Below are 25,276 nucleotides of genomic sequence, written 5' to 3' on the forward strand. Positions count from 1 at the left end.
AAAAAGATAGAGATGTTTCAATAATGGCTGTTGATGCTGCAAATCATTTTACAATCTTGAATGGCCTTTTTATTTTCAAAACTTTGGAAGCTTTCAACTTTCCAGCTGAAATAATATGTTTAATAAAAATATAGCAAAAAATGTATACAAATAATACATTATCTGATGAAATTGCTTTAGAAAGGGGCACAAGACAGGGATTTCCCCGCTCACCCTCCTGTTTGAACTGACAATTGAACCGCAAGGAGAAAGAATTTAGACAGGACTACCTCAGTGTACGGAGAGCTCAGTGGTGCTGAACGAATCCTCTGTCTATGCCCGTGGACTCCAGCCAAGGCCATCAAACGCATTTATGCATTGGCTAAAGAGAGGCAGATAACACACCGTACCTAATTCGCCAAAGAAACTGTCACTCAAAGGGATTCCCTCTGTAGCAAGCTGGCTGGTTGCGAAGCAAAGTGGCAATTGCCATCAGTGACAACACTACAGGGTAAAATATTTGTCCTCCGAATAAATTCAGTCGGTAATTTTGCCTTTTGAATCGGCGTCTGCGTGTAATACAGAAAGGTAAGGCGACATGGGTGTTTCATGTGTTGTGCATAGCTGACAGGCTGGTCAAGTAAAATGAATAGCAATGTTCTGCTGGATGGCTGCGTTCTCATGATGTGTATGTGTAGGTGACGCCGCTTCTGACGTCCTGAATGTTATTGTAGCCTACCCTGTGTCAATCTGTTCTGTTCTGTTCTGTTCTGTTCTGTTCTTGCTGTTCTCGATGTCGTTTTATTGTCACGTTTAGGCTACCTTGTGGCTGTGGTTGAAACAGACCAGGTACATGACATGTTGTGAACATCACTGAAACTTATAAGAACAGTGTTGGCCTATTATTAATTCAACAGATCGATCATATGAGCAGCGTCTAGGGGTAGCATAGTGGGCAGTACTCTCTCGTGGACAGATTAAATGGGCAGAGGTTGGTTATAGGCTACTATAGTCGGAAGTCATGTAATAGCATTGACTTGAGATACACTGCTATAGATAAAGGGGATTAACTGAGCATTAAAGTTTAGATGTTTAGAGACTGAAGCACCAATGTGGAGGGAGACCACACACAGGTCTCTCTCTCTCTCTCTCTCTCTCTCTCTCTCTCTCTCTCTCTCTCTCTCTCTCTCTCTCTCTCTCTCTCTCTCTCTCTCTCTCTCTCTCTCTCTCTCTCTCTGTGATGTGTCAAGAATGATGCATGGAATACCTGAGTCAAAGCTGCCTAGTTTCGTAGGATGGATAGGGTAAATTAGTTGTGAGGTCTTTATACCATGCTCCCTGTAATGTGAACCAGAATTCGCAACTAACCTGCTATCAAACCTGGGTTGTCTGAGCAATTCAGGAATGCCTTATCCCATTGAGCTAATGCTTAGTGATTAGGTATGATGGCTAAACATATTATTCTGACCACTTCCATTACAATTCTATAAACGCTCAAATGTGGGGAGGCTACTGTTGTGTGGCTGTTAGACAGACTGTCTGTTTCCTTTGCCTTTGATGCTCCATCACACGGAGCACATGGCACATTAATGCCTTTGATGCTCCATCACACGGAGCACATGACACATTAATGCCTTTGATGCTCCATCACACGGAGCAACACATGCCTTTGATGCTCCATCACACGGAGCACATGGCACATTAATGCCTTTGATGCTCCATCACACGGAGCACATGACACATTAATGCCTTTGATGCTCCATCACATTAATGCCTTTGATGCTCCATCACACGGAGCACATGACACATTAATGCCTTTGATGCTCCATCACACGGAGCACATGACACATTAATGCCTTTGATGCTCCATCACACGGAGCACATGACACATTAATAGGATTTTATAAGATAAAAGCTGCTTTAAAGTGTTCTGATTAGAGAATACAAGAAATTGAATAGATTATTGAGATACAATGCAGCGGAAATGGCTCTTGTCACTGGTCACCTCATAACTTCTTAACACTTTTTCTCTTTTCTATTTTGTAGATCATTGCCAATTGCTTACAAATGAAAGATATGTCCTAAAGAGATTCATTAGGATGTAGAGACCACAGAGTTGAATAGAACAGGTGTAGGCTAAATATAATGTAGAATATCATATAATTCACTCTGTTCTCACTGACCTGGGACTGTTCTCTACCTAACACCTTGTGTGTTTCTGTTGATGTGGCATGGATAGGATAGCACTTGCCCAGTGAGTTGGTACAATCAATGAGTCACTGGTGATACCTCGTCCAAGCCATCATTTTAGTTGGTGTGCATGTGTTCCCCCCGAGTGCTTACAGCAGTGTGAAAACACCTCTCTCCCTCTGTACAGTGTCATGGTAACTTCATCAGACCCCCGGGGATGTGTGTGTGTGTGTGTGACCTGGAAGTCACTCCTCATACAGCTTCCTTTATCTCCCGTCACAAACAGGGCACAAAACACATACCTTGTACTATATAAGATATATCTATTTAGAACTAGTCTCAAAGGAAGATTCTCTTTGATCTGTTTCCAGCTCTACTTGATCTTGGTAAGCGGTGGTCACTCAATGTGTTCACTGATTGAAGTTGAGTTATTCTGATCAGATGAACCTCTCTCTCTCTCTCTCTCTCTCTTCTCCTGATTGTTATTCTGCCTACACCGGACAAATTGCTGATGCTATCTACGTAATCAAACTCCTCTCCCTTCTGAAGGCGTTTTATATGATTGGTCTAATCAAGTCTGCTGGGTTTCTTGTTTGAATCGTCTGTTCTTTACCTAGTGTTCACTGAATGTCATTCTTAGGGTGGGGAGGCCCATGAGTGATTACTAGGCCAAGGCTATACAGTGCATTCGGAAAGTATTCACACTCCCTTTACTTTTTCCACTTCTGTTACGTTACAGACTTATTCTAAAATATATATATTTTTTATCACATCAATCTACACACAATACCCCTTACTGACAAAGCGGAAACAGGTTTTTAGAAATGTTTTCTAACTTATAAAAACTAAAAAAAGATACCTTATTTACATTCGGTATTCAGACCCTTTGCTATGAGACCCTTTCCTAAAGTTGATTGGAGTCCACCTGTGGTAAATTCAATTGATTGAGCATGAGTTGGTAAGGCACACAAATCAAATCAAATCAAAATCAAATAAAATTTTATTTGTCACATACACATGGTTAGCAGATGTTAAATGCGAGTGTAGCGAAATGCTTGTGCTTCTAGTTCCGACAATGCAGTGATAACCAACAAGTAATCTAACTAACAATTCCAAAACTACTGTCTTATACACAGTGTAAGGGGATAAGGAACATGTACATAAGTATATATGAATGAGTGATGGTACAGAGCAGCATACAGTAGATGGTATCGAGTACAGTATATACATATGAGATGAGTGTGTAGACAAAGTAAACAAAGTGGCATAGTTAAAGTGGCTAGTGATACATGTGTTACATAAGGATGCAGTCGATGATGTAGAGTACAGTATATACATATGCATATGAGATGAATAATGTAGGGTAAGTAACATTATATAAGGTAGCATTGTTAAAAGTGGCTAGTGATATATTTACATTTCCCATCAATTCCCATTATTAAAATGGCTGGAGTTGGGTCAGTGTCAATGACAGTGTGTTGGCAGCAGCCACTCAATGTTAGTGGTGGCTGTTTAACAGTCTGATGGCCTTGAGATAGAAGCTGTTTTTCAGTCTCTCGGTCCCAGCTTTGATGCACCTGTACTGACCTCGCCTTCTGGATGATAGCGGGGTGAACAGGCAGTGGTTCGGGTGGTTGATGTCCTTGATGATCTTTATGGCCTTCCTGTAACAACGGGTGGTGTAGGTGTCCTGGAGGGCAGGTAGTTTGCCCCCGGTGATGCGTTGTGCAGTCCTCACTACCCTCTGGAGAGCCTTGCGGTTGAGGGCGGAGCAGTTGCCGTACCAGGCGGTGATACAGCCCGCCAGGATGCTCTCGATTGTACATCTGTAGAAGTTTGTGAGTGCTTTTGGTGACAAGCCGAATTTCTTCAGCCTCCTGAGGTTGAATAGGCGCTGCTGCGCCTTCTTCACGACGCTGTCAGTGTGAGTGGACCAATTCAGTTTGTCTGTGATGTGTATGCCGAGGAACTTAACTAGCTACCCTCTCCACTACTGTTCCATCGATGTGGATAGGGGGGTGTTCCCTCTGCTGTTTCCTGAAGTCCACAATCATCTCCTTAGTTTTGTTGACGTTGAGTGTGAGGTTATTTTCCTGACACCACACTCCGAGGGCCCTCACCTCCTCCCTGTAGGCAGTCTCGTCGTTGTTGGTAATCAAGCCTACCACTGTTGTGTCGTCCGCAAACTTGATGATTGAGTTGGAGGCGTGCGTGGCCACGCAGTCGTGGGTGAACAGGGAGTACAGGAGAGGGCTCAGAACGCACCCTTGTGGGGCCCCCGTGTTGAGGATCAGCGGGGAGGAGATGTTGTTGCCTACCCTCACCACCTGGGGGCGGCCCGTCAGGAAGTCCAGTACCCAGTTGCAGAGGGCGGGGTTGAGACCCAGGGTCTCGAGCTTGATGACGAGCTTGGAGGGTACTATGGTGTTGAATGCCGAGCTGTAATCGATGAACAGCATTCTCACATAGGTATTCCTCTTGTCCAGGTGGGTTAGGGCAGTGTGCAGTGTGGTTGAGATTGCATCGTCTGTGGACCTATTTGGGCGGTAAGCAAATTGGAGTGGGTCTAGGGTGTCAGGTAGGGTGGAGGTGATATGGTCCTTGACTAGTCTCTCAAAGCACTTCATGATGACGGAAGTGAGTGCTACGGGGCGGTAGTCGTTTAGCTCAGTTACCTTAGCTTTCTTGGGAACAGGAACAATGGTGGCCCTCTTGAAGCATGTGGGAACAGCAGACTGGTATAGGGGTTGATTGAATATGTCCGTAAACACACCGGCCAGCTGGTCTGCGCATGCTCTGAGGGCGCGGCTGGGGATGCCGTCTGGGCCTGCAGCCTTGCGAGGGTTAACACGTTTAAATGTCTTACTCACCTCGGCTGCAGTGAAGGAGAGACCGCATGTTTCCGTTGCAGGCCGTGTCAGTGGCACTGTATTGTCCTCAAAGCGGGCAAAAAAGTTATTTAGTCTGCCTGGGAGCAAGACATCCTGGTCCGTGACTGGGCTGGATTTCATCTTGTAGTCCGTGATTGACTGTAGACCCTGCCACTTGCCTCTTGTGTCTGAGCCATTGAATTGAGATTCCACCGTCTATATAAGGTCCTACAGTTGACAGTGCATGTCAGAGCAAAAACCAAGTCATGAGGTCGAAGGAATTGTCTGTAGACTACCTCAATTGGGCCGACCAACCAGTGCTCCCGCACATTGGCTAACTGGGCTATCTGCATTGTGTCCCGCCACCCACCAGCCCTTCTTTTACGCTACTGCTACTCTCTGTTCATCATATATGAACAGAGATTTGATTTGATTTCGAGCTCCGAGACATGATTGTGTCGAGGCACAGATCTGGAAGGGTACCAAAAACTGTCTGCAGCATTAAAGGTCCCCAACAACACAGTGGCCATCATTCTTAAATGAAATATGTTTGTAACCACCAAGACACTTCCTAGAGCTGCTGCCCAACCAAACTGATCAATCAGGTGAGAAGGGCCTTGGTCAAAGAGGGAACAAAGAACCTGATGGTCACTCTGACAGAGCTCCAGAGTTCCTCTGTGGAGATGGGAGTACCTTCCAGAAGGACAACCAATCAGGCCTTTATGGTAGAGTGGCCAGACCGAAGCCACTCCTCAGTAACAGGCACATGACAGCCCACTTGCAGTTTGCTAAAAGGCACATAGAGGACTCCCAGACCATGAGAAACAAGATTCTCTGGTCTGATGAAACCAAATTTGAACTCTTTGGCCTGAATGCCAAGTGTCATTTCTGGAGGAAACCTGGCACCATCCCTATGGTGAAGTATGGTGGTGGCAGCATCATGCTGTGGAGATGTTTTTCAGCGGCAGGGAATGAGAGACTAGTCAGAATCGAGGAAGAGATGAACAGAGCAACGTACAGAGAGATCCTTGATGAAAACTTGCTCCAGAGTGCTCAGGACCTCAGACTGGGGGCGAAGGTACCCCTCCAACAGGATGACAACCCTTTGCACACAGCCAAGACTATGCAGGAGTGGCTTTGGGACAAGTCTCTGAATGTCCTTGAGTGGCACAGCCAGAGTCTGGACTTGAACCCAATCGAACATCTCTGGAGAGACCTGAAAATAGCTGTGCAGCAACGCTCTCCATCCATCCTGACAGGGCTTGAGAGGATCTGCATAGAAGAATGGGAGAAACTCCCCAAATACAGGTGTGCCAATATTGTAGCGTCATACACAAGAAGACTCAAGGCTGTAATCGCTACCAAAGGTGATTCAACAAAGTACTGAGTAAAGGTTCAGAATACTTATGTAAATTTGATATTTCAGTTTTTTATTTGAATAAATGAGCAAAACTTTATAAAAACCTGTTTTTGCTTTGTCATTATGGAGTATTGTGTATAGATTGATGAGGGGAAAAATCAATTTAATCAATTTCAGAATAAGGCTGTAGTGTAACAAAATGTGGAAAAAGTCATGGGGTCCGAATACTTTCCGAATGCATTATATCTCCATGTTCATTTGTCAGTAATGCTTAATTTTACAGTCTGGCATTTACCTTATTGTGTGATGGACACTTTCTGAGACTAACTTCAAGCCTGGTAGTACAAGTATTGTCACACCCTGATCTGGTTCACTTGTCTTTGTGCATGTCTCCACCCCCCTCCAGGTGTCGCCCATCTTCCTCATTATCCCCAGTGTATTTATACCTGTGTTCTCTGTTTGTCTGTTGCCAGTTTGTTTTGTTTCGTCAAGCCTACCAGCAGTTTTTCCTGTGCTCCTTTCTGTCTCTAGTTCCTGTTTTCTAGCTTTCCATTTATTTTGTCCATTCTGAATGCTCTGATCCTGCCTGTCGGTCTGTACCTTGTCAAACCACCCTGGATTACTGACCTCTGCCTGCCCTGACCCTGAGCCTGCCTGCCGTTCTGTACCTTGTCAAACCACCCTGGATTACTGACCTCTGCCTGCCCTGACCCTGAGCCTGCCTGCCGTTCTGTACCTTGTCAAACCACCCTGGATTACTGACCTCTGCCTGCCCTGACCCTGAGCCTGCCTGCCGTTCTGTACCTTTCGGACTCTGCTCTGGCCTGTCGTTTGTCTGCCCCCGTGTTTTTGTAATAAACTTTTGTTCCATCGAAACTGTCTACATCTGGGTCTTCTCCTGAGCCTTGACAAGTATAACAAAAGTAATAAGGAGGTTATTGTTATGTAAACACATTATTACCATTTACTGTAGTTTCTGGCTATGTATACCAGGTATAGGCTATTTGTCTTTACTTGGCCACTTTTACAAGACCTATTAACAAAAGGGTATGTGATGGTTCAAATCAAATTCTATTTGTCACATACACATGGTTAGCAGATGTTAATGCGAGTGTAGTGAAATGCTTGTGCTTCTAGTTCCGACAATGCAGTAATAACCAATGAGTAATCTAACCTAACAAGTTCACAACAACTACCTTATACACACAAGTGTAAAGGGATGAAGAATATGTACATAAAAATATCTGAATGAGTGATGGTACAGAACGGCATAGGCAAGATGCAGTAGATGGTATCGAGTACAGTATATACATACAGTGGGGGGAAAAAGTATTTAGTCAGCCACCAATTGTGCAAGTTCTCCCACTTAAAAAGATGAGGCCTGTAATTTTCATCATAGGTACACTTCAACAGACAAAATGAGAAAAAAAATCCAGAAAATCACATTGTAGGATTTTTCATGAATTTATTTGCAAATTATGGTGGAAAATAAGTTTTTAGTCAAAAACAAAAGTTTATCTCAATACTTTGTTATATACCCTTTGTTGGCAATTACAGAGGTCAAACGTTTTCTGTAAGTCTTCACAAGGTTTTCACACACTGTTGCTGGTATTTTGGCCTATTCCTCCATGCAGATCTCCTCTAGAGCAGTGATGTTTTGGGGCTGTTGCTGGGCAACACGGACTTTCAACTCCCTCCATATATTTTCTATGGGGTTGAGATCTGGAGACTCTGGAGACTGGCTAGGCCACTCCAGGACCTTGAAATGCTTCTTACGAAGCCACTCCTTCGTTGCCCGGGCGGTGTGTTTGGGATCATTGTCATGCTGAAAGACCCAGCCACGTTTCATCTTCAATGCCCTTGCTGATGGTAGGCTTTGTTACTTTGGTCCCAGCTCTCTCCAGGTCATTCACTAGGTCCCCCCGTGTGGTTCTGGGATTTTTGCTCACCGTTCTTGTGATCATTTTGACCACACGGGGTGAGATCTTGTGTGGAGCCCCAGATCGAGGGAGATTATCAGTGGTCTTGTATGTCTTCCATTTACTAATAATTGCTCCAACAGTTGATTTCTTCAAACCAAGCTGCTTACCTATTTCAGATTCAGTCTTCCCAGCCTGGTGCAGGTCTACAAATTTGTTTCTGGTGTCCTTTGACAGCTCTTTGGTCTTGGCCATAGTGGAGTTTGGAGTGTGACTGTTTGATGTTGTGGACAGGTGTCTTTTATACTGATAACAAGTTCAAACAGGTGCCATTAATACAGGCAATGAGTGGAGGACAGAGAAGCCTCTTAAAGAAGAAGTTGCAGGTCTGTGAGAGACAGAAATCTTGCTTGTTTGTTAGGTGACTAAATATTTATTTTCCACCATAATTTGCAAATAAATTCATTAAAAATCATACAATGTGATTTTTCTGGATTTTTTTCCCCCTAATTTTTGTCCGTCATAGTTGTGTACCTATGATGACAATTACAGGCCTCTCTTGTATTTTTAAGTGGGAGAACTTGCACAATTGGTGGCTGACTAAATACTTTTTTTGACCCACTGTATGAGATGAGTAATGTAGGGTATGTAAACATTATATTAATTGGCATTATTAAAGTGGCTGGAGTTGAGTAAGTATGTTGGCAGCAGCCACTCAATGTGAGTGGTGGCTATTTAACAGTCTGATGGCCTTGAGATAAGCTGTTTTTAATTCTCTCTGTCCCAGCTTTGATGCACCTATACTGACCTCGCCTTCTGGATGATATCGGGGTGAACAGGCAGTGGCTTGGGTGGTTGTTGTCCTTGATGATCTTTATGTCCTTCCTGTGATATCGGGTGGTGTAGGTGTCCTGGAGGGCAGGTAGTTTGCCCCCGTTCATGCGTTGTGCAGACCTCACTACTCTCTGGAGAGCCTTAGGGTTATGGGAGGAGCAGTTGCCGTACCAGGCGGTGATACAGCCCAACAGGATGCTCTCGATTGTGCATCTGTAAAAGTTTGCGAGTGCTTTTGGTGACAAGCTGAATTTCTTCAGCCTCCTGAGGTTGAAAAGGCGCTGCTGCGCCTCCTTCACAACGCTGTCTGTGTGGGTGGACCAATTCAGTTTGTCCGTGATGTGTAAGCAGAGGAACTTAACTTACTACCCTCTCCACTACTGTCCCGTCGATGTGGATGGGGGGGTGCTCTCTCTGCTGTTTCCTGAAGTCCACGATCATCTCCTTTGTTTTGTTGATGTTGAGTGTGAGGTTATTTTCATGACACCACACTCCGAGGGTCCTCACCTCCTTCCTGTAGGCCGTCTTGTCGTTGTTGGTAATCAAGCCTACCACTGTAGTGTCGTCTGAAAACTTGATGATTGAGTTGGAGGCGTGCATGGCCACGCAGTCGTGGGTGAACAGGGAGTACAGGAGAGGGATCAGAACGCACCCTTGTGGGGCCCCAGTGTTGAGGATCAGCGGGGTGGAGATGTTGTTTACCTTCCCTCAGCACCTGGGAGAGGCCCGTCAGGAAGTCCAGTACCCAGTTGCACATGGCGGGGTCGAGACCCAGGGTCTCGAGCTTGATGACGAGTTTGGAGGGTACTATGGTGTTAAATGCTGAGCTGTAGTCGATTAACAGCATTCTCACATAGGTATTTCTCTTGTCTGGATGGGTTAGGGCAGTGTGGTTGTGATTGTGTCGTCTGTGGACCGATTGGGGCGGTAAGCAAATTAGAGTGGGTGTCAGGTAAGGTGGAGGTGATATGATCCTTGACTAGTCTCTCAAAGCACCTCATGATGACAGAAGTGAGTGCTACGGGCCGGTAGTCATTTAGCTCGGTTTCCTTAGCTTTCTTGGGAACAGGAACAATGGTGGCCCTCTTGAAGCATGTGGGAACAGCAGACATGGATAAGGATTGATTGAATATGTCCGTAAACACACCAGCCAGCTGGTGTGAGCATGCTCTGAGGACGCGGCTGGGGATGCCGTCTGGCCTGCAGCCTTGCGAGGGTTAACACGTTTAAATGTTTTACTCACGTCGGCTGCAGTGAAGGAGAGTCCGCAGGTTCTGGTAGCGGGCCATGTCAGTGGCACTGTATTGTCCTCAAAGAGAGCAAAGAAGTGTTTTAGTCTGTCTGGGAGCAAGACATCCTGGTCCGCGACAGGGCTGGTTTTCTTTTTGTAATCTTTTTTTTTGCCAAGCTGTAAAAACAGCACTGATCACATCCCATGTGTGCTTTTAAAGCAGACCCACTCATGTACCTAACCAGGCCTGTAGAAATGCCCAGATTATGTTTCTTTGGCTGGGGCTCCATGACTCAGAGCAAGGGAACATTATGTGTTTGTGTGTGTGTGTACGCGTGTGTACGCGTGTGCGCAGGGGCGGACTGGTGATCTGGTGTTTCGGGCAAATGCCAGATGGGCTGGTCCATTTTTAGCCCAGAGTGCCTGTCTCACTTGTTTTTCTCTTCCAAAATTCTTATTATCTCAAATAATGTAATAGGCCGTTGTGTGGAAAATGCCAGAGACCATTTCTGGTGTGTGTGTGCGTGCACAAGAGGGGTTATAGCAGTGGGGAGATTTGGGTCAGTCCTTTTTGGAAATGTGAAATGTTTGTCCCACAGATTCTAGAGAGGCCTGTCTCTCTGTTACTAAGGCCCACAGCCGCTATTGTCCCTGTCCTTTCACCGCTCAGCTCTTTATTCTCCACAACCGCACATCTCAATTATCACACAGCGGAGCTTTGTGTGGCCAGAGCCCTCCCTCCCTGTGTGTGTGTGTGTGTGTGTGTGTGTGTGTGTGTGTGTGTGTGTGTGTGTGTGTGTGTGTGTGTGTGTGTGTGTGTGTGTGTGTGTGTGTGTGTGTGTGTGTGTGTGTGTGTGTGTGTGTGTGTCCGACCTCGTAGAGACGTATGATGTTGGGGTGGTGTGTGTGTAAAAGAGAGAAAATTACACACACACACACACAAGCAGACCAAGACTAAGAGAGAGACTTCAGAGAGAGAGAGAGAAAAAGACAGTGGGAGTGAGAGAGAGACAGTGAGAGAGAGTTTTAGTCAAAGGAAGAGGAGGATCCCTTTCATAGAAAGCATTTCCCCGAAGCTACCTGGTGTTGTGAGCTGCAGTACCAGTGCTTCTCTCAAGGAAAATACATCCTCTCATACAACTGGTAGCCTACATGTAGGGAGAGTGGAGTGCACTTCAGATCTGCGTTACGTGTTGTGGATGGATTCTTCCATTATAGTTTTCGCAAATTGTTATTGCAGAGTAAACGAAGAGGATCACCAGAGCTTGGACCAGAGCTTGGACCAGAGCTTGGACCAGCCCTCCACCACCAACCATCCTAATGGATCCTTAGCCCCTGTCTGCTGCTATTTGACTGGTGAGTTGAATCTCTTTTTACAGGCTCGTGAATAAGTAATTTTTTACCATGTAGTTCTAATTTGATATGGCCTACACCATACAGAAAGGTAGCGTCATTTAGCTAGTGTGTATGTATGTATGTGTGTGTCAGTGTAGGCTGCTGAGGGGAGGACGGCTCATAATAATGGCTGGAACGGAGCAAATGGAATGGCATCTAACCATGTGTTTGTTGTATTTGATAGCATTCCACCTGTTCTGCTCCAGCCATAACCACAAGCCCATCCTCCCCAATTAAGGTGCCACCAACCTCCTGTGGTGTGTGTGATTTAAACTCAATGAAGCAATGTGTAATTGTGAACATAGTGCTCTGCTCTCTCTTCACATTCACCAGTTAATACCTAATCCAGAATAGAGATGCACACAAATATGCTCACTGTCCATTGCCAAGCAACCAAGTGGAGTTGTCAACCTGACCCTAAACACAAACATTTCCCATTTTATTTAACCTTTATTTAACAAGGCAAGTCAGTTAAGAACAAATGATTCTTATTTACAATGACTGCTTACCCCGGCCAAACCTGGACAACACTGGGCCAATTGTGCGCCGCCCTATGGGACACCCAATCACGGCCGGATGTGATACAGCCTGAATTGGAACCAGGGACTGTAGTGACGCCTCTTGCGCTGAGTTGCAGTGCCTTAGACCACTGTGCCACTCGGGAGCCCATCGATTTACTGAGGTCACCTTTTAGGTACTCTGTACACTCAGGTGTATCGGCTGCCAATTACAATTCATAAACAACACCTATCGTGTGTGTGTGTGTGTGTGTGTGTGTGTGTGTGTGTGTGTGTGTGTGTCTGCACGCTCACATAAATGGCTAATATCAAATCAAAGTTTATTGCTCAGTTTAGCAGATGTTATAGCAGGTGCAGTGCTTGTTATAGCGTAATTATACTTTGCGGAGCAGTGTTCGCTTTGTGCCGTAAAAGCGGAGCCCTCTTCTCTCTTGGCGTCCTTTTAGTCGGCCTCAGATCAATCGTTAGATATTCATGCTAGAGAGACACAGAAAGACAGAAGGGTGTTTGAAGGCTGGACAGGTGGGAGAGGTCACAAAGGGGAATCTCATTGATTTGCTATGCTCCACCTCCACTGCTTCCCCTTAATAGACATTTGAATAGGGGAGCTCCTGGCAAGACGAGGGATATTCTGTTTTGAGATATCATGTGTCTTACTGAGGTGTTTATATAAGGTCGTGATTATGTACATTTAGATTGGTACTTGCTGCGGAATCGAACAATCGGTATTTGCAGAAATGTACTATAGTTGTATATTCTGGAAAAGCAAATGTAGATGGCAAATGCCTAGAATTGGTCTGAGAACCTGCATACACAGGCGTCCCTCCTCTGTTGACGTTTGTCTGTCGGTGATGGTGTATGGCTATTGGCCGGTCAGGTCTGAGATACATCGGTGTAGGATTAGAGAGCAGTGTGGTTGTGTGAGAACAGTAGTGTGTCTGGTGTTTGGGCTGAGGGATAAAGGACCTAACCCTTTGCTATGAGGGAGAGGATCATGCTGCATTACAGGTTATTATAGTGTGGGTGGGTTCTCAGACCGATGAACTCAAGTGTGCTCACCTTCAAAGATTCAAACCCTCTTTACTCCTCTCGCTCTCTCTCTCTGTCTGTTAGTGCATCCCTCTGATACGTCAGCTGAAGAGTGCGTTGTGATTCATTCTTAATAATCACAAAGTGGGCCCTATAATCTGTTTGGCATTTCCCAGACACAGATTAGGCCTAGTCTTGGACTAAAAAAGCATTATCAATGGAGAATCTCAATTAAAAGTTCTTAATTGGGAAGGCTATCTGTGTCCGGGAAACTGGCCCTATGAGCATAGGTTAGACCCTTGGACATGACACATGACAGTGGTGCTAAGTGAGTTAGTGCTAGGTTAGAAAACCTTGTTTCCCTTTACCATCCATAATAAACACATTAATGAGTGTAAAGCTACCTCCGCCTCTACTCCAGGGACATTGTTAGAGCTTCCAGAACAAGGAGTTATTACCTAATCACACACATGTACAGATGAACACGTGTGAATGAACTAGCAGACACACGTGCACAAATTCGCCTGCACACACACACACACACTTGTCACCTAATCATCTCCTGAAAACAAAATATGTTCTAATCAGTTTGTGAGTGTGTTTGAGTGTTCACACAGGTCAGCAGACATACATTAACACTTATCCACAAGTATGGACATATATTCTGTATACTACCCTCACACACACACACACACACACACACATGCTCACACACACAATGAATAAAGCCGGGATTAAAAGATGTAGCAACTGTCTTCATTAATCCCTGCACCAGTGTTTTAGAGAGAAGAGACGAGAGAATGGGAGAATGTTAAAGTTAATGTTTCAACTGAGTTCATTGTTCCAATTGACATGTTTTATCTTTATTTAGCTAGGCAAGTCATTTAATTAACAACAAATTCTTATTTACAATGACAGCCTACCAGGGAACAGTGGGTTAACTGCCTTGTTCAGGGGCAGAACAACAGATTTTTACCTTGTCAGCTGAGGGATTCAATTCAACAACCTTTCGGTTATTGACCACTAGGCTACCTGCCGCCCCAAGAGATGGACAACTTTGTGGGGTGTTTAAGGAAGTACCCCATGGCAGCACCTTAACGTTCAGCCATATTCCTTTCCTCCCTCCCCCTCCTCCACCACCTGTGGGCTATTTATATCTCAGGGAATCAAAGCGCCAATTAAAACGCAGCTGCACAAATGAGAGAGCCAGCAGACTGAGGTGAACTGTTGTTCACTCTAAGCCATCCTCTGTTTCAAAGAATGATCTAGAGCAACAAGTTGGGCTTACAAACGGTCTGGGGTTAACTTCCTTGAGCTATGGGTCAGAAACTGTCATCAACCGCCTTGGTTAAGGGAGTGTTCAAACTGCAGTCCATCGAAGGTCTGGAGAGACTCACTTGAGGAATAGAATAGTAGCCTCTGTTTTGTCTCGCTGGCTTAGATCTGCGGCCGTCTGGACATTCGGTCAACAGAAAAGTTCTCTACATGGACCCTATGTATAAAGGTGAGTTCACACTTTGCTCTTCGCTTTTAGTTTGGTTTTGATGAGATCATGAATAAAATAAAATAAAGTCTGTGTTTTTGCAGCCCAGAAAAGGGGTTTTATAGACTGGATTGAACAGGGCTCTGGGTATTTCCCTCATGATAACATTCTGTTCTGTGTGTTCTCCCACAGGTGGTGCCTTGCATCAGAACCCCCTCCAGCCATGAGCTACCCCCATCCTAGGCATCCTGGGTAGGATGACGGCCGTGTGCCCCTCTGGGGTAGGCCCTGCTGGGGCTACGGTGGGGAGCTCCAGGGGCGCTGGGGCTGGGAGTACAGGCGGTCAGGACAGGAGATATGCCCGCTGGAGCCGTCAGGACAGCTCAGACATCGCTACAGATGATGAGGGGGTTCCTGCCCGCCAACTCACCCCCCTGGAGAGGCTCAACCTCGACATGTGCCAGGACGACAGGTAGAACCAGGACGCCCAACGCTCTCTTAGAACACAACAAGAAAGAAAATTCATTATCATGTATTGTTTTTCTGGATCCTTTGTTAATGATGATTATTTGGCAACCCCTCTGGTAACCCTACTGACAGGGTGGTCCGTGAGCTCACAGTGGGCCGACGTATCGGCTTCTACAAGGTCCGCGGGGAGATCGGCTGTGGAAACTTCTCCCATGTCAAACTGGGGATCCATGCCCTCACCAACGGTAAGGAAGACCCCTGCCAAGCAGCAAACACATTAGCTGATGTTTAACATAACAGACACTGCCCTGCTGTACTGTAGATGCTCACCAAACCTTTGAATCTTTTAAATGATTTAATTCATTGACCAGTAAAAGTGAGAAGATATATTTAGGCCTGGCCAATCTTCACTAAATATGCTGGCTTGAGTTGAATAGTTCTCTGGAAAATCCCAGCTCCTCTGCTCCAGCAAAGTCTCAAACCACAGTGATGACTGACTAGCTGTTTTCATCAATGAGCTAATAATACGTATCCTTAGATAGCTGTTTGCTAATGAGCCAGTGGTTTGGGCCTGTGGTCGGAATCAGCCACAGCGAGACAGCTTGTCTGCTGCCCTTGAAAAGATGGATTGATTAGAGATCTCGTGTTTCCCTAGCGACGGCTGGAATTGCTGCATGCTTCATCAAAGACTGTATGTAGTGTGAGTGAGTGAGTGAGTTCTTGTGTGTGTGGTATCGCTTGCTTAGTCCGACAAAGCAAAATGAGCTCCGGGGCTTTTTTAAAGGCTGTCACTGAAAGCTGTGGCAGAGCAGAAAGAGAGACTAATACCAGTCTTAATTAATTATGCATGTCAAAGCACAATTAGATATCTCAGCACCATCACACCGCTTAGGGACCTTTCCATACCGTATTAGCCAAGATCTTTGTTTTATTCCTTTATATTATTTATTAGTTCATGCTATTGATATCAAGTATGGGTGCTGCAGGTGAGGTCAGGGTGGTCAGAGCTGTTTAAGATGAGCATGGTCTTATTTCTATTACAGCATATTGGATGACTGTCATTCATAATCCATTCACCCGGCTCAATGTTACATTGATAGGTTTAGGCTACAACATGATATTCAAATTTTCCTTGAACCCATCATGAGGTTGATACATCCTAGCCTATGAATGAAAGTTTACAACATAGGTGCACAGGTCAAGAGACAAATTAGAGTAATCAAAGACAGACGGTGACACATTCAATACAGCCTTGGACAATCGTGCGTGTATCTAGCTGACCGAGGGTGTAATTATCAGTCCAGCAGTTGCAAACAAGAGTTTCTGTTGGACAAATGCAGGTGTGTTATCCCCGTTTTTTGTTCTGTTTGCTTCTGTTTAAGAAAAGTTAATCAACAGATTTGATCACCGCAAACACAGTTCACTTTCATAGAAGCCACATACAAATAGTATGGTTGCTCGTTGTGTAATTTCTTCTTGCATTTGCTCGCGCTCCTCCTCTCAACTTTTTCCTTCGCTTGTGGACTTCAGTGCCTGTGACCAGGTGACAAAACCTTTCCAAGCCAAACCTTCACACCATAATCGCTAACCACTACACACACAGCCTACATCATTGCCACCATATTAGCTAACGTCATAGTCAACATGGCTAGCTACTAGAACTAACATGTTAATAAACCAACTACGAGTCCCGGTGGCAATAAAATAATAAAACCAAAACGTTATCTTGATTTGGAAGAGTTCCAGTGTTGGATAGCCATAGCTAACATAGTATCCCTCTCTGTTTGAGCCAGGTGTTTGAGTCGGCTAACCTAGCTAGCTGCATTCGCTAGCCAGGTAAGTGAAAGAAAAGAAAATCTAAATAAAGCTAGCTCTCAAATGAAATCAAATCGAGAGAGAGAGAGCACATTAGTAAGGTTGGGTGCGTATGTTGGGAGATCACAGATGGCGTTCCATCTGACCACCAACTCAATGGAGTTGAGGTCAGGGCTCTGTGCAGGCCAGTCAAGTTCTTCCACACCAATCTCGACAAACCATTTCTGTATTTACCTCGCTTTGTGCATGGAGGCATTGTCATGCTGAAACAGGAACGGGCCTTCCTCAAACTGTTGCCACAAATTTGTAAGCACAGAATCGTCTTGAATATTATTTTATGCTGTTTGCATTAAGATTTCCCTTCACTGGAAATAAGGGGCTTAGCCCGAACCATGAAAAAATCCCCAGACCATTATTCCTCCTCCACCAATCTTTACAGTTGACACTATGCATTGGGGTATGTAGAGTTCTCCTAGCATCCGCCAGACCCAGATTCCAGATGGTGAAGCATGATTAATCCCTCCAGAGAACGCATTTCCACTGCTCCAGAGTCGAATGTTGGCGAGCTTTACGCCACTCCAGCCGACACTTGGTATTGCGCATGGTGATCTTAGGCTGGTGTGCGGCTGTTCGGCTATGGAAACACATTTCATGAAGCTCCCGACGAACAGCTCTTGTGCTGAAGGTAGTGTTGCTACCGAGGACAGACAATTTGTACACGCTACGCGCTTCAGCACTCGGCGGTCCCGTTCTATGAGCTTGTGTGGCCTACAACTTCGTGGCTGAGCCGTAGTTGCTCCTTGATGTCTGTGCCCAAACAAGTTGAGCTTCTACTTTTAAAAATCCACCTTTCCAGAAACAAGTCTCTCACCGTTGCCGCTTGCTATAGACCACCTTCTGCTCCCAGCTGTGCCCCATCTATCTTCAGAGCTCATGCTGTTAGGTGACCTAAACTGGGACATGCTGGGACATGCTTAACACCCCGGCCAACCAGGATCTCAGCGATCACTGCCTCATTGCCTGCGTCCATAATGGGTCTAATCGACCTGGCCCGGGTATCCTGGAAGGATATTGACCTCATTCTGTCAGTAGAGGATACCTGGTTATTCTTTAAAAGTGCTTTCCTCACCATCTTAAATAAGCATGTCAAAATATTTAGAACTAGGAACAGATATAGACCTGGTTTCACTCCAGACCTGACTGCCCTTGACCAACACAAAAACATCCTGTGGCGTACTGGATTAGCATCAAATAGCCCCCGCGATATGCAACTTTTCGGGGAAGTTAGGAACCAATATACACAGGCAGTTAGGAAAGCATAGTCTAGCTTTTTCAAACAAAAATTTGCATCCTGTAGCACAAACTCCAAAAAGTTCTGGGACACTGTAAAGTCCATGGTGAATAAGAGCACCTCCTCCCAGCTGCCCACTGCACTGAGGCTAGGAAACACTGTCACCACCGATAAATCCACGATAATTGATGATTCAATACATTTCTCTATGGCTGGCCATGCTTTCCACCTTGCTATCCCTACCCCGGTCAACAGCCCTGCACCCCCCACAGCAACTTTCCCAAGCCTCCCCCATTTCTCCTTCACCCAAATCCAGATAGCTGATGTTCTGAAAGAGCTAAAAAATCCCTACAAATCAACCGGGCTAGACAATCTGGACTCTCTCTTTCTAAAATGATCCACCGCAATTGTTGCAACCCCTATTACCAGCCTGTTGAACCTCTCTTTTGTATAGTCTGAGATCCCAAAAGCTTGGAAAGCTGCTGTGGTCATCCCCCTCTTCAAAGGGGGAGACACTCTAGACCCAAACTGCTACAGACCTATATCTATCCTACCCTGCCTTTTCTAAGGTCTTCGAAAGCCAAGTTAACAAACTGATCACAAACAGACCATTTCGAATCCCACCGTACCTTCTCCACTATGCAATCTGGTTTCCGAGCTGGTCATGGGTGCACCTCAGCCATGCTCAAGGTTTTAAATGATATCATAACCGCCATCGATAAAAGACAATACTGTGTAGCTGTCTACATCGACCTGTCCAAGGCTTTCGACTCTGTCAATCACCACATTCTTATCGGCAGACTCAACAGCCTTGGTTTCTCAAAGGACTGCCTCGCCTCTTCTCAGACAGAGTTCAGCGTGTCAAATTGGAGGTTGTTGTCCGGACCTCTGGCAGGCTCTATGGTGGTCCCACAGGGTTCAATCTTCAGGCCGACTCTTTTCTCTGTATACGTCAATGATGTCGCTCTTGCTGCTGTTGATTCTCTAATCCACCTCTACGCAGACGACACCATTCTGTATACTTCTGGCCCCTCTTTGGACACTGTGTTTTAACTAACCTCCAGATGAGCCTCAATGCCTTACAACTCTCCTTCCGTGGCCTCCAACTGCTCTTAAATACAAGTAAAACTAAATGCATGCTCTTCAACCGATCGCTGGCCACACCTGCCCGCCCGTCCAGCGTCCCTACTCTGGAGGCTTCTGACTTATGTGGAAACTACTAATACCTAGGTGTCTGGTTAGACTGTAAACTCTCCTTCCAGACTCACATTAAGCATCTCCAATCCAAAATTAAATCTAGAATCGGCTTCCTATTTCGCAACAAAGCATCCTTCGCTCATGCTGCCAAACATACCCTCCTAAAACGGACTATCCTACTGATCCGTGACTTCGGCAATGTAATTTACAAAATAGCCTCCAACACTCTACTCAGCAAATTGGATGCAGTCACAGTGCCATCCGTTTTGTCACCAAAGCCCCATATACTACCCACCACTGCAACCTGTATGCTCTCGTTGGCTAGCCCTCAGTTCATATTCGTCCAGGTCATCTATAAGTCTTTGCTAGGTAAAGCCCCGCCTTATCTCAGCTCACTGGTCACCATAGCAGCACCCACCCGTAGCACGCGCTCCAGCAGGTATATTTCACTGGTCACCCCCATAGCCAATTCCTTATTTGGCCGCCTTTCCTTCCAGTTCTCTGCTGCCAATGACTGGAATGAATTGCAAAAATCACGGAAGTTGGACACTCCTATCTCCCTCACTAACTTTAAGCACCAGCTGTCAAAGCAGCTCACACCTGTACATAGCCCAAATGTAAATAGCCCATCCTACTACCTCATCCCCATATTGTTATTTTTTTGCTCCTTTGCACCCCAGTATTTCTACTTCCACACTCATCTTCTGCACATCTATCACTTCAGTGTTTAATTGCTATATTGTAATTATTTTGCCACTATGGACTATTTATTGCCTTACCTTCCCTATCCTACCTCATTTGTACACACTGTAATATAGACTTTTTCTATTGTATTATTGACTGTATGTTTGTTTATTCCTTGTGTAACTCTGTGTTGTTGTTTGTGTCGCACTGCTTTGCTTTATCTTGGCCAGGTCGCAGTTGTAATTGAGAACTTGTTCTCAACTAGTCTACCTGGTTAAATAAAGGTGAAATAAAAATAAATATAAAAATTGTTTCCACTTTACAATAGCAGCACTTACAGTTGACCGAGGCAGCTCTAGTAGGGCAGAAATTTGACGAACTGACTTGTTGGAAAGGTGGCATCCTATGACGGTGCCACGTTGAAAGTCACTGACCACTTCAGTAAGGCCATTCTACTGCCAATGTTTGTCTATGGAGATTGCATGGCGGTGTGCTCAATTTTATACACCAGGCAGCAACGGGTGTGGCTGAAGTATATAAATCCACTAATTTGAAGGGGTGTCCACATACTTTTGCATATATAGTATATTTAGTATATCATTTTTCTAAAAAAGGATAACTTTTTTATTGTTTCACTATTTTTAATTGTATTAAATTCACTGAGGAGGATGGTCCTCCCTTTCCTCCTCTGAGGAGCTTATACTCCCCAAAGCCAAATCTGAACCAGCTTCACACTTCTCTTAAATGGGTTCAATTGGATGTTTTCATGTTCTTTTTGTTCTCTACAACCTACACAGTATGTGTGATCTTAATTTCCGTTTGGTTATTTCTGCTCTGTCCTGTCGTCTCATCAATAGTCGAATACGACTTTTCAAGAAAGTACTTGTTGAAACGAGTAATACTTATATTTGATTGTTTTATAATTAGGCCATAATCAAGAAAATGGGTTTCCATGAAAATCAAGCTCTCTAACAAATTAGTTAGTTGCCTCAGAGAAAATTGACAATATACAATAGCATACAAGAAAGCAATATCATAAGCCTATATCTAACTGTTTGCAGATTTGTCTAGGCTTCTACAGCTCTTTTAAAACTACGTCCTGGGATTTGGTCCCGGAGACAGTCATAGGCTTTAGCTGCTTGCTCTGGTGCACCCCCAGATAATGGGTGGAGATGCCCAGCAGTGTTACATTTAGTTAGGAAGTTTGCGATTTGTTTTCTGTGTTGCCAGGCACCATGCGGAGTGTTGTATGTAATCCTGTTCATTCAATTATAGCCATGGAGGTAAAGGAGAAGGCTGGGAGACAACGGAATGAGCTGAACCCCAGGCATCAGATAGCTCTCCTTGAGGTTTTCAATGGTCAGTTGTTCCACAAAGTTAAAGTCAACATTATCTAGCTCCTCCCTGTGCCTCATCTCAGGACTTACATCCACAACATTGACTGGCTCATATTCAGTCAACTCCTGCAGGTTCTCCTGATTCCTGCAGTAAAGGAAGCTAGCACCAAGCACACACTGATGGCCAATGCTGCAGAACAAGCAAGCTACTTCGAGAAAAATCTGCAGATACTCGCCTTTGGATAGGCTAGCTAGCTATGCATTTTGAATCACTTTGGTTAGATCGCTGTAAAGCACATCCTCTTGCCACAAGTGTTAAGTCAGGACTTGGGCATTTCCCGGAATATTGCACCACATTCCACAACTGATATTGAATATAAATATCCCATTATCATAGTGACAGAATGAAACCGAAAAATGTATGAAAAATGTCAGTCCTTATTATGACATCATACTTGAGAAAGCCACCTAGCTTGGAATAGAATGTAGAATGCACTCGTTTCATCGGCCACATAACTTGCTTATGCATTCAGATATGCTAATGAATGTGTGTTGACATCGACAAAGTATTGCACAGTCTTTTCAATAGAGAATAAAACACCAAAAGCTAAAATAGCCTTACTCCTTCTCTCAGCCTCTTCTTTTTGGTACTAACTTCTATGTTTAATGAACATGTCCCTCTGTCTGTTCTCCTTCAGACAAGGTGGCCATTAAGATCCTGGATAAGACCAAGCTGGACCAGAAGACCCAGAGGCTACTGTCCAGAGAGATCTCCAGCATGGAGAGACTACACCACCCCAACATCATACGTCTCTACGAGGTCGGACACACACACACACACACACACACACACACACACACACACACACACACACACACACACACACACACACACACACACACACACACACACACACACACACACACACACACACACACACACACACACACACACACACACACACACACTGTTGATAAGGAATGAGTTACACAAAGCCTGGTCAGAAGCTAAGATCATCAGTGCAATGCACTTAAACAGAGTTTATCAGAAGACAACTAGACCATCCTCTCTCTGCCTTCCTGCCGGGTGACAGGTGGTGGAGACATTGTCACGGTTACACCTGGTGATGGAGTATGCTGGTGGAGGAGAGCTCTACACCAAGATTAGCATGGAGGGGAAACTGTCGGACATCGACAGCAAGATTGTCTTCTCTCAGATCCTCTCGGCTGTCAAACACATGGTATGGCCCAGGGCTGAAGTCCTGCTTACATACACTTTTCAGTGTAATCATCAGAGCCCACCCAAATAAATATTATGCAGTCTCATTTCTTTTCCTTTGTGCAACATTGAATGTAATTTAAAGAGTATGAGATGTATTTAAGGTACATATCGGTATGTTAACCAGATAAATCTTTGACCCACCCCACAGCATGACAACAGCATCATCCACCGTGACCTGAAGGCAGAGAACGTGTTCTACACCTGCAGCACCTGCGTCAAGGTGGGAGACTTCGGCTTCAGCACGCTGAGCCGCCGCGATGAGACCCTCAACACGTTCTGCGGCTCCCCGCCCTACGCCGCGCCTGAACTCTTCAGGGACGAACACTACCTAGGCGTCTTCGTAGACATCTGGGCCCTGGGCGTCATGCTGTTCTTCATGGTGACAGGAACCATGCCCTTCAGGGCGGACACGGTGGCCAAACTGAAGCGCTGCATTCTAGAGGGGGCCTATGTGCTGCCCTCCTGGGTACAGGAGCCCTGCCAGAGGCTGATCAGAGGCATCCTCCAGCCCCAGCCCTCAGACCGCTGCAGTGTGGAGCAGATGATGGGCTGTGAGTGGCTGCTGCCTATAGATTTCCCTCGGGCCATGGAGCCCTTTAAACTGGACCCGTCCTATCTGGCCCAGAGCACGCCTTCAGAGTTGGAGGAGGATGAGGCGGAGGTGAGGGAGGCGCTGGAGACACTAGGGATCACCCCGGAGCATATCTTAAATAATCAGGGGAAGGACTGTAGGAGTTCTGTTACGGGCGTTTATAGGATTCTGTTGCACCGTGCACACAAGAGGCGGGCGGTGGAGAGCATGCCTGTGGTTACACATGTGGTCGGGTCCAGCGTGAGTAAAAAGGACCGGCTAAAGGCGTACCACAGCTTACGGCACACCTCCAAGCTCTGTGTGATTCTGTGACGAAAAGCCTTCGCTCCTATAGTTGAACTTTTGGTGTAGTTTTTTTTGTTGTCAATAAAGTAAACATTTATGTGACTGTGAATGAGGAATGAGGTGGTGAATTTTAAATCGGTACAACTTCTGTCTTGAATGTTTATCGACAAAATGTTAACCGCTGATAAAAAAAAAAAATTAAATCCTAAAGTTGGGATTGATGTTAGGATTTGTTTTATTTTTATATCAGTCTCTGTGTGAATATACTTTAGCCTGGGTGCCTGTCTTCTTCGACTTTATCTTACCAGACAAGGCTAAAATTGTTCTTACGGTCATCCAGCAGACGCTTTTCTCCAAATTGATATACTGTTAACGCATACGTATATTCATATGACCTCAAGCAGCAATAAATCCTATACAACTCTGGTGTGTAGCGACTGAGGCTTGGTAAAACCAGATGTAGCATTGTGGAATGCTGAAAGAGTCAAGCATCCAGGCTAATGAGAATGAAGAATGTGATGATTTGAATTAGAAATCAGGAGTTGATTATCTCTCGAATGTTTTTATTGTACTTTTTTTGAGAGACATTTTTTTTCTCCAGTTCCATGCCATCGTGATTCTAGACATTTTCATCTCCTATTTCATAAATGCATTTGATTTGTATTCATTTTGCGTATGATATCCTATCACAGTGCTTCCCAAACTTCTCCTTGAGTACCCCCAGCCAGTCCACTTCTTCTTTGATGTATTTCAGAACTAGCATAGCTGATTCAAATGATTACCTAATCATCAAGCCCTTCATTTGTTGAATCAGCAGTGCTAGTTCCGGAATACATAAAATAACTGGGGTGGCTGGGTGTACTCGAGGAGATGTTTGGGATGTCTATATCTCTTAGCCCGAGAGCCAGTCTGTTTTTGCTTTTTGTGCTATCATGCTAACTCCTTGTCACTCCTTGTCATGCAAAACATGTTTGGCTTGACAATAAGCAATGGAGTTGGCAAGAGCACAAACAGATCTGGGACCAGGTAACTGGTTGAAAGGAACACATTGGCCTTATTGGCCTGGTTGGGTTGACAGTTATTTCTACACCTTACCTGTCAACGCCAATAATTTGATTTTCAATTGTTATGATGCCATATTACTGCCCAATATATATTTTCAAAATATTAAATAAAATGCTGAAATACTTTGTTGTCCTGTAATGTTTTGATTAACTTCACATGTCAATGTTCATTACAAAACATATTTTTCTCATCTAGGGTTAATGGGTTTATATTATGGACAATAAATGGTGACTGTATCTGAAATTATTAGAAACATTATTAGAAACAACCCTAATGTCTTTACTTACAGTACAGAAACAGTAACTAGCCTACACATCAGGCTTATCGGCATATGTAGACTCTAAGCTGTGGATGAAACTGAAGGGGGGCATGATGCGTTTGCCTAATGTACAGTATCAAATTGTATTTGTCACATGCACCGAATACAACAGGTATTACAGTGAAATGCTTAC

At 44.9% G+C, this 25,276-nt stretch overlaps 1 protein-coding gene across 5 annotated transcripts; it reads left to right on the forward strand.

The window, feature by feature from the left end:
- Positions 1-233: 233 nt before the first annotated feature.
- nim1ka (NIM1 serine/threonine protein kinase a) lies at positions 234-24,939 on the forward strand. Of its 5 annotated transcripts, none has more exons than XM_046346806.1 (9): positions 234-567; positions 11,624-11,739; positions 14,767-14,829; positions 15,001-15,280; positions 15,409-15,521; positions 21,539-21,622; positions 22,299-22,420; positions 22,695-22,841; positions 23,031-24,939. In XM_046346806.1, exons 4-9 carry the CDS (start codon positions 15,066-15,068, stop codon positions 23,784-23,786), a joined length of 1,437 nt encoding a protein of 478 aa, XP_046202762.1. In that variant the 5' UTR covers positions 234-567; positions 11,624-11,739; positions 14,767-14,829; positions 15,001-15,065; the 3' UTR covers positions 23,787-24,939. The 5 variants fall into 5 exon arrangements, with proteins under 5 accessions (XP_046202762.1, XP_046202764.1, XP_046202767.1 ...); XM_046346808.1 differs by having other exon boundaries at positions 234-490; XM_046346807.1 differs by lacking the exon at positions 234-567 and adding an exon at positions 11,321-11,526.
- The last annotated feature ends 337 nt before the right edge of the window (positions 24,940-25,276 follow it).

Source organism: Oncorhynchus gorbuscha, linkage group LG04, assembly GCF_021184085.1.
Source record: "Oncorhynchus gorbuscha isolate QuinsamMale2020 ecotype Even-year linkage group LG04, OgorEven_v1.0, whole genome shotgun sequence".
In the NCBI taxonomy this organism is placed as follows: Eukaryota; Metazoa; Chordata; class Actinopteri; order Salmoniformes; family Salmonidae; genus Oncorhynchus; species Oncorhynchus gorbuscha.